We start from the raw sequence: 13,292 nt of genomic DNA, 5'->3' as shown, positions 1-13,292 counted from the left end.
CACATCAATATCATTCAAGCACATGTAACTTCGGTTCAGTGTGTGTTGTGCTGTGACTGTCCTTCAGTGGTCCTGTTGGCATTAACCTGCATGTTAGCCACAAAAGTTATTCTCATTACATATGAAAGATTTGCTACCAATCCACCTAAGCCGTTAAAGAACACAGTAGTTTAATACAATGCCTAGTTAGCACAATCATGATTTTCACTCCATACGTCATAAAACCTCTGCACGTAGTGCAACACTCATTATAAGCTAATGTGTCATATGCGTAATCATAAGAACCAAAGTACAACCATGGCTGTAGCCACAGTCTGTCTTTTATCTGCCTCAGCGGCAGACAGCTAAGCAATCTAGCTCTTCTATCTAGATGCTGTGACTCATAGTGAGTGAGTCTGCTGTGGCCACAATCAGTGGGGTCACTTACAAAATGCAGTATCAAAAAACAGCTTGGGCTCTCTCTATAGATCAGAGGGAAATCAAACTTTATTATGACACAATGAAAACTATTTGGTCTGTGGCTCTTTATTTGATCATTTCCTTCAAATGCGCCAAAAGTATATTTCTTAAAAGTTTAATAAAACTAATCCGATCTTGTCGGATTTTGGAAAATGTTAGCGCCTGGTTAGTAGTTGGATAGCAGACTGTCTGGTCAGATCAATCCCCAGATATTTCTGTGTTCCCCATGTCTCAAAGAGCAAGATGGGCAAGATACTAAACCCCAAGTTTTCCCTGATGTATCCATCAGAGTGTGAGTGAGTTAGATAAAAGTGCTTTTGTATAGATAAAACCACTATGTGCATGTATGATAATGTGATTGACACTAGAAGAAAGTGCTTGAGTTCTCAGAAAGGAGTAGAAAGGAGCTATAGAAAGCCTGGTCCATAACACCATAAACCTCCATTTCATCAACAGGTTGGGGATGCCAGTGCAAGATTGCTTCGAACTGTAAGCTCTCAGGCCTTTCATGCTTGGTTACTTGGTAGCTTGAAGGAGCAAAGACAGAGGGCAGGGTGGGTGAGTCAATTAGTGTGTGAAATAGATATCCTCTGCTTTTTTCCAGCCCAGCTCTGCCCTGAGCACAAAGTGTTCATCTGTCAGCAGTACCTAGACATGAGGAGAGTGTTCGCTGTTGTTTGTGCTAGCCTGGTGACCATCTCGTCTGATTATATGGTGCCTGAGGACTCTGAGGTAACTGTGTCATATCTCTATGGTGACTGAGAGCTTAATTCAATTCAATGGGTATGACACACTAGTTTTTTTCCCCCTTTTAACCTTAGAATAAAGATTTTCTAGAAGCAGCCCAGTGCTTAACTATTTTTTTTTTTTGCATTTTTAATAACCCAAGATTTTGTGCCTATACAAATGGCAACTAAAATAATAATAATAATGATAAAAAACATTGGAAGATGTATTCTTCCCAAAAAGGACACAAAACTACGCCAGTCTCCAGGCGTAGATTTGTGTTTGATCAAAACCAATTTGTAAGTGTTTAAAGACCCTAACTAGATGTGAAACTGTTGGAAATGTGGCAAGCAGCCCTATGATTTCAAATCCTATGATTTGTATAAGAAGATACCCTTCCTTAGTCAGTGCTGTTGCTAGGCTTTATTTATAAGACAATCAAATCCTAAACAAATGGTGCCGAAAAACCCAACGACAGTGTTTTTAGTTATTTAAAGTATTAGCTTTTATTATGAAAGTCAAGATGTACATTATTCTTTATAATAGCTTACGTTTTAAGTGGTTAAAACACAGGGCGTGTGAATTGAATTTGGTGGATAGTGAAAATAGTGTTTGATTAGGCAGGTAGCGAATAGTGATTTGTCACAAAATTACATCTGAAAAATACAAACCCATTTCCAAATAAGCTGGAACGTTGTGAAAATTGCAAACAAAAACAATGCAGTGATAAGCAAATCTCATAAACCCATATTTAATTAACAAGAGGATACACGTTCAATGCTTAAACTGAGAAAAATGTGGCATTTTAAGAAAAAGATATTAGCTCATTTTGAAATTGACTGCAGCAACACATCTCTGCATGACAAAAAAGTTGGAAGAGAGCCACGTTTATGCTGTGTAGCTTCCCCTAAGTCTGTAAACATGTGGGAACTCAGGAGAACGGTTGCTGGACTCGTGGGAGAGGAATGTTTTCCCATTCTTATTTGATATAAGATTCTTTTTCTTCTTTGTCATATTTTTGGCTTCCCATGTTTTCAGACTGTGTCATTTTACTGACCTGTTGCCAAATTATCTGAAAAATGTCCCACCAGCTATTTATGTACCAGAAATTGTTGTAACTTGAATTTCGTTTGCCCTTCACCAACTTTTCTGAGACATGCTGCTGTCACCAAATCCAAAATGAGATAATATTTTCATGAAATATTAAAATGTTTGAAATGTTTACGAGCAAAATGGGTTTACAAGATTTGCAGATCTCATGAACCCATTGCATTTTATTTTTACTTGAATTTTACACAATGTCCCAAAATTCTGGTAACTGGTAGTTTGGTAACTACAGTAAATAAATAAGCTTTTCTTTTACAATTGTGCCTTTCTCAGTAATTACTTATATTACTTGCAGAAGCATAAGGTGCTGCGAAAAAGTATTTGCCTCCTTCCTGATATCTTATATTTCTGCATATTTGTCACACTGTTTTAAACATTAGACAAAGATAACCCGGGTAAATACAAAATGCACTTTTTAAATGATGATTTTATCTATTAAGGTAAAATAACTAAATGCAACAAGGTCTTGTGTCAAAAACGAAACCCCTAAACCCAATAACAGGTTGTGCCAATCTTAGCAGCATGGACTGCAATTACACATTAGCAATAACTGGCAATGAGTCCTTCACATCACTGTGGAGGAACTTTGTTCTACTCTTCTTTGCAGAATTGTTTTAATTAAGCCCCACTGGAATATTTTTGAGCATGAACTAATTGAGATGTTTTGGCATAACATCTCAATTAGATTTCAGTTTGGACTCCTTGTGAGCTCATTGCTCTTTGTGTGTATTTAAGCCATTCAGTGGCGTACTTTGGATCATTGTCCTGCTGCATAACCTCAGTGCACTTGAGTTCCAGGTGATGCCGTCTGCCAGGATAGAGTCTGTTCGGTAGAGAGTTGCCAAAGCCTTGATGCAGGAAAGCAGCCCTAGACCATCACACTACCACCACTGCGTTTGACTGTTGGTATGATGTTTTCCTTATGAAATGCTGTGCTACCTTTTACGTCAGGTGTAACAGGATGCAAACCTTTCAGAAAGTTCTGCTTTTGTCTAATCAATCCACAGAATATTCGGGAATCAAGTTGTTTTTGGTAGATGTGACACAAGGTTTTGTGTTCTTTTTGGTCAGCAGTGATTTTCACCTTGGAACTCTGCAATGGATGCCATTTTTATCTATTCTCTTTCTTAGTGTTGAATCATGAAAGCCTTAGAAATGACTTTGTAGCCCTTTCTAGACAGAAAGATGTCATCTAATCACAGTTAAATAATGATATATCAAGAAGGGGCAATTACCATTTGAAATCGGACGAACTAGGTTTGTATTTACAGAATAGTCAAGAACAGTGTTTAAAGTATATTTTTCTTTTACAAATACTACATCAAAACTATTATCTTTTTGTTTTAATATAAAACATTGTTAATAGCCTTAAGTGTGTAAGAAGTGCAACTTAATAAATAGCTTGAGGACTTTACAAAAAGCAAAAAGCTTATTTACTATCATCTAAAGTGACAAATCTAAACATCTAAAAATTGGTCTTTGCATCTCTGTTGGCAATTAAAAATGGGAAAACCTTCTATCAATAATGTAGGATTATAAGTAGCGCACGCACAGCCTCAGTTAGTGTCTTGCATGTATTATTTCATGTTACACTGATACCTAACCATCTGTTACTTTGATACCTGAGAAAATTATTCATATTAAACAAGGATATGTTTTGCATCTTGCAAACTCTTTGCAAAAACATTTTTGACCAATTTTCTGTGAACACGTTTAAGAATCAACCACAGTACTCTTGTATTAATTTGTTGGAACCCAAGTTGACATTTCTTACATTCTTCTTTTTGGCATGGTGTGATGACGATGCAACAAAGTTCCGGAGACACTAAAAATTGCAGAAAATGTGTCTTTTTGCTAATTTTGCAAGCACAGAGCATGAAACAAAGAGCACATGTGAGGAGTAAAAAACTGCAGCTGGTGACTGAAGAAGAACACATTGCTGAGTGAACCGGGTTCTTCAAACGTCTGTGTCCAGCGGGGGAGGGAAATCGAGACACGGTGACAGAGAGTCCTGACTGTGTGTGGAGCTAATCCCAGTGTCTGAGTCTGTGTCTGTAATGTCTAGAGGGGACAGGGTGTGTTTGAGTTTCACTGTCTGAGAAATGCCGCACTGGGTCTCACTTTTCCCTTGGACTGTTATGGGCTGCTCCTCCTCTGTGCTGTCCGTGATTTGCAATGAGCTCAGCTGGGCGGCTAGCTGCCAGCACTCTTGATCCTTAGAAACCAGTGTATTGTCAAAGTACTTTATCTGCTTGTCTATTTCAGCAGCTTGGTTGTGAATGGAAACACCGGTGAAGAGGCTGTGATTCAGTTCGCCCCGCAGCCTCTTGATTTCAGCAGTATAAAATGCTTCGTCTGTGTCAGCGGGGATCCAGGAACCAGTGGCCATTCCTTCCTGGTCTTCATCTTGAGCCAGAGCGAGGCTGGCCTTCCTAAGCTCAGCATCAATTTCATGGGACAACTGGAGGATGAGTTCCTGGTGCCTCTGAACCTCCATGTCCAGCTGTACAACCCCATCGCTGGTGTACAAGTATTCTTGCAGCTGCTCCTCAATGTGTGCCTCGGAATTTGGACTGCAGGCCTGAGCCAAGGAAGTCTCCGACTTGGTTTCTTGCTGGACTTGCAGCTCAATCCGCTCAATCTCTGAATCTAGCTCCCTTATCCGCTGGATCTGCTCTCTAATTGTGTGGTCCTGGTTGAGAATAAGTTGCACCATCTGGTCGATCTCCTCTGCACCTAGGGAGCTTTTGCTCTCCATATGAAGTTTCTCCAGCTTTCGGAAAGCTTTTTTTACCATGCGCTTTTGTTTTTCCGCTGGCAGAGACTGGGAATACTGAGCACGACCGTGCTCACATCGCTTCAGCTTGGCCCCTTTGCACTTTCCACCTTTCTTAGCAGGCTGAGGCACGAAATCACTGGTTTTAACTAGAATAAACTGTATGAAGGGCCTCTGATCACCCCAAGCATACCAGAGTCTCAGTATTCTGGTAAGAGGTGGCAAAGCTCTCTCGAAACCCTTCCACCGTTCAACGAGACAGAAGTCTTTGGGTTCTCCATCCAGTAGCCGCTTGCTCTCTGGGACTGACTTGTGATCATCCAGCAATGCCTGAATCATATCTGCACATGTCGTATGCTTTGTTACTCCACAGACAACCTTCTCTTCATTGCAGACAGTAACTTGGATCTCCTTTCCTACCACAGGCTCTGCATCTTTTGTCCTATGCAGAAGACAAAAAAACAAAAGTTACAACTTTGGCTATGCATGAAAACTTGGAAATGCTTTCTTAAGTTAATGCTCTACAATGTTTACACTCTGTGACATTAAAATATAACCCTTCATGTTTCATTGCATTAAGGCGGGTTTGGATTGCTGGTCGTGTTTCCTTCCCCTCACCTCCAACCAGTTGGGGCAGATGGCTGGCCCCCACTGAGCCTGGTTCTGCCGCAGGTTTCTTCCTGTAAATATGGAGTTTTTCCTTCCCACAGTCACTAAAGTGCGACATCTGATTTTTGAAGTTTTCTCTGTTTTCTCTGTATTATTGTAAGTCTTTAACTTGGTGTTGTGTTTTGGTGCTTTATAAATTGAATTGGAATACATTTTTAGTGGTAGTAGTAGTTATGTTCACAAATTCAATTCTAGACACGTGCATTTGGGGATTAGAAATGCTCCTTTCTAGACAGCAGTTCAACAAAAGGGTTAAAAAAAATGTAGTTAGATAAATAATCCCAAAAGGAAATTTAGACAGCCATATTTCAACATACTTGCCATCTGAAGTAAAATAAGTCTCTCTCTCTATAATACTTTAAAAGTTGTTTTCCTATTCTAAGTAGTATGTTTTTATGAATGCATCCTTATTTGATGGCTTTCCATTAGGTCAATGAGCAGAAAACTACATTCAGTCATTTTGTGCTTCCTGGCTTGATTCTATTACTGTTTCTCATCGTCTTACTCATCAGAGATGATCACTTAATGGTTCGGTTCTGAGCTATTTAACCTCAAGGCCCTCATTAAGTTTTTGCATGGATCGTAAAACCTGTTCAAAAATTGACCTCTGATGGGCCGAAGATATTCATTTTTTACATCCTTAATGAACCACCGGTAATATTCAGGACCTAATATCCAGTCATTAAATGATAGGCACCGGCAATGCAGACGGCCACAAATAAGAAGATAACATCACCAGACATTTAAATCTGATTTCAGGATAAAGAATGATGTATCACTCTATTATTTATATGAAAGATAACATGTTAGGAACATTCTGCGATTCATGTGTTTCATTAGGGAATCTCTGACTGCCAAGTTTCTGTCTTGGTGAATTATTTAAAGTTAAATTCTAGTCTTCAGGGAAAAATAAGTGACACATAATACTCCTATAATTGCAGACAGTTTAATCGCAAAGAAACCCAGAGAAAGATTATCCACATAAAAATCACAGACACAAAAAAGTAGAACTCCTCCTTTGATGGTTTAACTGCAGACTGATTTTTGTGGGTTAAAGGAATGTTGGTCTGTGGTTTTTCAACCCAAAAGACAATACTTCTTTAGTCAGTTCACAGTAATAGAGAAAAACATTCTTCTAATCCTGGATAATATCACATCTACGAATAAAAAAAGGTTGAAAAAATTAGCCTTAAATAACAAAAGCAGAAAACATCAACAAGGAAATCTGGCTGTAGCTTGTCAGGAAATTTGATATAGTGACACTGATGGGTAAAAGGAATGGGCCAACACACTTGTCTGGAAGTGGGATTTTCATCTAAGCCTTTTAAAATTATATTTCACTTTACTATCTAGATAAATCTGAAGTCTTATCTATATTTACAATGTATTAAAACAGACTTTGGGATTAAAATCAAGTCCTTTGTTTAGCCCAGCTATCAAAGTTCAGTGTTGTTCCTCAGGTTGGTATGCAGCAACGTCTTCACATCTAAACCCTACATCATGTACCTGCTTTGCCTTTATTTGTTCTGATAACCTTGGCCGAATGCAACTTATGCTAATTTACGTCACCAATGCGGGAGGAAGCAAAAAAACCAACCAACCAAACCAAAAAAAACAAAAAACAAGCCACATCCTATTAAGATAGGATACCCCAACCTGCATGTCTAAGACATTGTGTATATTATTCAAAGGGAGAAAGAGGCTTATCTCTCAGTTTGTAGATTTGACAGACTGATACCACAATGTATTGGTTCCCACATAACACATGAACACCCAACTGGAGCATAGTGTAAACATCTGGCGAATAAGGTCTCAGGAATGCAATTCATAGGTTGGTTAATGGTTATTGAGACTCTTGGAGAAAACCGGAGCAAAGCAAATACCTGAGCTATGTGTAGGCCAAACAATTCCAACATGCCTCAAGCATTTAATAGACAACAACCCTTGTTGCTTTGACCATGGAATTTCCAACTTCACCCAATACAACACAGCCCCAGTGCTACTGCTGCACAGGAAAGAAAACAGGCGGTGTACCCAGTACACTGTACATAGTGGCCACATGCTTAAAAAATGAGCTTATCTGACACAACAGCTCAACATCATAGAGCAGTCAATATGTGTTAGGGCATGAACCATGGCATCAACTGTGGCAAGTTTGTGGTGTGTTTGAAAAAGTCTTATTATAATATAATACAATACATTATTTCACTTTTTAACCCATTACTTTTATTAAACATAGTGTCGTTGTCAGCTTAAATTAAAATGCTATGTACAAAACAAATTTATTTGGATGAATTACGAGTGGTAAACCTGACCAATTATGCATATTTTATTTATTATTGATAAAACAATACTTAAAGGTTACTTTCACATGTGCATTAATGGGTCAAAACCTCTCCCACCTTCTCAGCATGTGATGAGGAATCCAAAAATCAGAGCAATTTCATTATATGGGGCCAAAAAATATTTTGTGAGCCACTGTTATACTGTATTGCAAGGATGAAAGAATGGCTGAGGCAAGAAGTGCAAGGGCACGAAAGAAGAAAGGTAAAGGAAAAGGGAACAAAATCATAATTACATGTTCAGTGCAGCATAGCTATACTACACATCTGTAAATACACAATGCAGATGTTTCCAATAAACCTGAACCTGTCACACACTGTCCTCATTTCTAATCTTGCAGGCGAATAAACATGCTGTACATACACTGGCTATTTCAGAAAGGGTGACCCAAGGCCACAGCTGTGCAGGAAGACAGTACAGTTAGGCAGGGAAACACCTGTATTTGTCTCAGGCCACAATCACCAGCACTCAGGCAACATCCTGCCACTATAGTTTTATGCACTGTAGGAGGAAGGGAGGAAAAGAGATTCCATGTTGCTCACTATGGTTACTTTTAATTTTCATTCTACTGTGAAGAAAGAGCTAACAGTTTCTATTACGCGTTATCACTGGAACACATTGGAACTGAAAGCAAATGATTTATTTGGACGAAAAAGAAATAAATATTTCATTTATTCATGAGAATGACTTTTATGAGTCTAATTTAGTTTCCAAATTAGTTAAAGGAATATTTATTGTTAGAGTTCTTTGATTGTTAAGGTCCAGATACACATGCTGCAACTAATGCCAGTGTGAATTGACTTGGAGAATGTCTAAACACTGTAGCTTATGCAATGCAGCCAAAATGGCAAAGCCTCAATGATTCCCAGCAGTTAGTAGATGTGAAGTCTGTGTCCTGCTGTGGCAGAACTTATTGAAAGCTCTTGGTATCCTGCTTTGCATTTCTGCAGCTAACAGCATTATCACTTACATTTAAGGCCCCTGTAAGCCTCAGGGTTGTGAGTCAACTGCTAGTACATCAAAATCCACATAAACTCCCAGCAATTCCTGGAAGTTTTCTGTCACTGACACAACCTTGTAAACAGTACCTAACTTGCACTTTTATGGCTTTTTACATTGCTTCTTATTGAGGAAAACAGCAATTTTTATCAGGGTACTAAAGGGTATTAAAGACGGCTGTACACTAGCCCCTCAGCCTAAATGATAGCATATTTTTTCTTTAAAGCTCTACCTCATAGAACAATGATTCTTCTGCTGTGTTTATTTTGGAAAGAATACTGCAGGAATATGACTCCATTAATGGCAACTTGAATTGTGCTGGCTTAGCCTCACAGACATCACCACTTTGACTTACTGTACTGGCTGAAATGTGGTTAACCAGAACTTTGCGGTGTTTTTTAAGAGCAAACAATTAGATGCATGGCAAACTGTTAGGACTCTGACAAGAGATACACAAGTAGTGCATGCACTGCTGCGCTGATTGCATCGCACCACATACTTTATGAGGGCTGTCACTTTGGGTGCCATTTGATATTCATAGCTTGGGATTACACAGCAGTTCCAGACGCAGCAAATGAGGGTGCCTTCATAGGTCACACTGCTGGGTGGTAAATGACAAAGCTGACACTGATAGTGTAATGAACTCAAAGCTAATGTTGAATTACAGCTTCAGATGACACATACTTTCAAGAAAAACTAAAATATAAAGCCCTTATGGGTGAAGACGGATGTTGCACGGCAACTGGCACAGTACAGGTTCGACTTTAAATTCACACTTGAATGAACCCGAGAAACCTGAGCAGACCCACTTGACCTCACCTTGAACTTAGAGGCAGAGATATCCAGTTAGAACTGGGACGTGCGGGAGGAAACTACCCACACGTCTAAGTTCAGTTTAACCTTAAATTATAGGAATTTCCGTACCAGCTTCTGTGTTGGATGATTACGTTACGGCTGCATTGCGGTAGCATATTGTAATGCTCATAATGACAACCTGGAAGGAATTAACAGTTCCCACTTGTGTGATAGGTTTGCAAGGTACAAGTTACCACAGAGGCCTGTATGCTGGTGGTTTGAGCAAGTCATAGCAAATGACAGAGCTATAGCTCTAAAGTGTCCCGACATGTTTTGGCAGATCAATGACGAAAAAGAGATGCAAATATGCTCAACAGAAACAAAGCTTTGATAGCAGATAGGCAAACATGTCCTTTAGCCTCTGCTGTCAACACGTCTCACTATGGAATCGTGAGTATATTTGGATTTGATTATATTTGCTGCTGATAAGATCACAGGTTTGCTTTTACAGCTCAAAACAGTCCTGAGTGAAACGATCAAACTTACCCCAGATAGATTAATTCACCTTCTATGCAGCATCAACCAATTCAAAATTAAAATCTGTGTGATTTATGCTAACGCCTTCATTTTGTTTGTGGTTTTCATAGCTGTAATACCTCATAATTAGCACTTAACACGAGGTTGATGGAAAAGTCATGAATTTTACTGGCATCTTGATCTGTTCAGTTAAGCCAAGCTAAGTACAATCAAATAAGTAAACATAAATCCTCAAATCACAAATGCTAACCTCAAGTTAAAACCAGAAAAAAAGGCCTATGTGCAATCCAACATTTCTTACTTACTCATCCTGATTTTATGACTAAACTAATGCTGACTGGAAGAACAAGTTCTGATAAAAAGTTGTGGCTGACTGGATCAACTAGAGATGAAGTGAAGACATTTTTCAGCTGTATTTCCTTTAAAAGGAAACTGAATGTGCGCTGCAGGATATGACACAATGCACTGCAGACTCATGACCTCTGCACTTTTTTTTTCTTCAAAAACATAAATGTCAATAATATCAGACAAGTGAAAGGGGACAATAAGAAGCTTGCATTTGCATTTCCTACACTAATCAAAGTTTCTCTTTCTTCGAGACCAACACTTGTAGTTTATCTAACAAATTATAGGTTTGACTGGTGTATATAAAACAATAGGGGTTTACTAAAAAAGGTAAGATATAGAAATCCAAGCCAAAACAAATAAATCATACTAGTCTAAAGTATCTACAAAGTGTCTGTCTGGCTTGGCTTTAACACAGAGAATGCAGAAGAGAAACTATTGGATGCTGGACAGGAGACGTTTCCTCTTGTTCTTATCTGAGGATAAGAATGAGGGATTGCTGAGGAAATAATGTGACTTTTTTATCTGGATATGTTGATCTCTGGGAAGACTCCTTCCCTGATAAGCATCTGTGAGCAGAGACACAACACACCCTGTTTGTTCCTTTCCTATGTGAAATCGCCCACCCCTATTATCTTTTGCCCACAGGAAGTATCTAAATCACCATAACAACCCTTTCTCATTAAAAGAAATGACTTCCCCTGTCCTTTTTAAACACAAACGGTCTTTTTTTTTTATTGCTTTCAGCAGCCTGCAAATTTGTATTAATCTAGCAATGTTAAAAACTAATTAACAATGCTATAGTGGTGGCTTAGTGCAAGTGGTCACTACATTGCTTTGGTCACATAATTCTGAGGCTTGTATTTCCTGTTGTTTGAAGGATCAGACTCCCTGATTTTAGTATGGAATATTCCAATATTTTTTACATTTACCAAATCAACATTAACGTTTTCTTATTTTGTGAATATTTTGATGCTTCGGCTTGCTCCGACTGCACATGTTGTCAACATCCAGCTCAAAGTTTCACCTCGAGTAGGAGCCAGCCTCAGGTGTCTCCGAAGTGAAGGGTTTGACATGTCTAAAGATCTAAACACTTGAGATAATTATAGGTGCCTCGATGATAATTACTATGCAAGAAAAAAAAAATAAGACAGCCACTGGAGACAACTTCAGTCAGACTGTTTGAAGTTATCAAAGATAATTCATCTCAGCTCTGTGTGATGTGAAAATGCATCAATTCTGCTGATGGTGCCTCTGTCAAAGTGTTGTAATTTAGCACTGTACACTACCATACCTCTCAGCGTTGTTGCTGTGTTTGGTGTTAATTGAGACCCTTAATGAGTAAAGCTAATTAAAACCCTTTAACTTTCCTTGTCTTGATCTTGGCAGCAAGGGATTCAATCATGACCTAGATACTCAGAAAGAGAACTCTGTTTACCAGCTCTGCACAACAAAAGTCTGTAGTCAACAAAAGAAGCAGAATGTCTACACCAATAAGAGACGACAGCTTGTGGCTCAGTAACTCTACTTTCCTCCTTGCCTTTACAGAACTGTAGCTGGACCCCAGCTGCAGAGAGAAGCACATCAAAAGGCCAAGCTATGCTCTTAGGGAAATTGCAAAAAGCAAATTATGGTAATACAGATTACATGATCTCTACTACTTTGTACGTGTACATATGTGTGTGCGTTTTTTTATAATAGCAGAAGAAAGTCCAAACGTTTACAAGCTAATGTACAGTAGGCCTGCAGTGTTGTAAACAAACAAAGACCACCACTAAAAGGCACATCACTCATTGGCACACTGATAAAATCGTTCATGTATAGTTACATTAAAAATGTAACATGAAAAATCTTAACATGTGCACACACGGACAGGTTCGCCAAAACTGGCTTTTAATTAGTAAAATTAATATATATTACTCCCCAAATAGTATTAAGGAAATTAAGAATGAATTGGTTTAAGATAGTAATAACCTTGATGAAAAAAAGGACGCTCAAAATCTCATATTCCACGGAAGTGTATATTATTTCCTTGGAATTCAGTATGGAGGTTTGTCAGTTTTTCTAACTGGACCGGGGAGACATCATTTTTTAAAACAATAATAATAGTCAAAAAGATGATATGCAGAACTAAATTAACAACTTAACTGCGTTTTATTTTGTGCTGCTCATTCGTAGTTCGATGCGCGCCGAGTTGAGCGTAAATCGTCTCCCTCACGCATTTCATTGTAACGTCTTTTTTTAATGTTCGAAGTTGGGGGAAAACACACTCAACAGGTTTAAAGAAAGCTCATACTCATCTGATCAAGTTACCTGTTTTTCATTCGGGCTTTAAGGAAGTTTTTTCCAAATGGAGCCATGACTCAGGAGCACAAGAAAACAGACCGGCGATCCAAAGTGAGTTACAGTCCAGGCATTGTAGGACGTCGGACACTTATCGGAATGTTTCAGAAAAGTTGACGGGTGTCCCGGGTGCAACTCTATCCGCCCCATCCGAAAAGCGGAGGGAGGTGTTTCCTACAGCCAAACGAGATTT

General features: G+C 38.8%; 1 protein-coding gene across 1 annotated transcript; it reads right to left on the bottom strand.

Annotated features, from left to right (window-relative positions):
* Positions 1-2,674: 2,674 nt before the first annotated feature.
* rassf9 (Ras association domain family member 9) lies at positions 2,675-13,292 on the bottom strand. The gene is made up of 2 exons (XM_026175024.1): positions 13,070-13,292; positions 2,675-5,510 (listed from the first exon to the last, which is right to left on the bottom strand). Exons 1-2 carry the CDS (start codon positions 13,114-13,116, stop codon positions 4,250-4,252), a joined length of 1,308 nt encoding a protein of 435 aa, XP_026030809.1. The 5' UTR covers positions 13,117-13,292; the 3' UTR covers positions 2,675-4,249.

The sequence above is a fragment of the Astatotilapia calliptera genome, chromosome 7, assembly GCF_900246225.1.
Source record: "Astatotilapia calliptera chromosome 7, fAstCal1.2, whole genome shotgun sequence".
NCBI lineage: Eukaryota > Metazoa > Chordata > Actinopteri > Cichliformes > Cichlidae > Astatotilapia > Astatotilapia calliptera.
The sequence above is the reverse complement of the archived record's forward strand: the minus strand, read 5'-3'. Positions and strand labels throughout refer to the sequence as shown.

What these genes read in the sequence shown, in the direction of transcription:
- rassf9 (XM_026175024.1), bottom strand. Translation starts at nt 13,116, where the DNA reads ATGGCTCCATTTGGAAAAAACTTCCTTAAAGCCCGAATGAAAAACAG. An exon ending in AAAGCCCGAATGAAAAACAG is followed by an intron (nt 5,511 to 13,069) that starts GTAACTTGATCA and finishes TCTTCTGCATAG; the next exon opens with GACAAAAGATGCAGAGCCTG.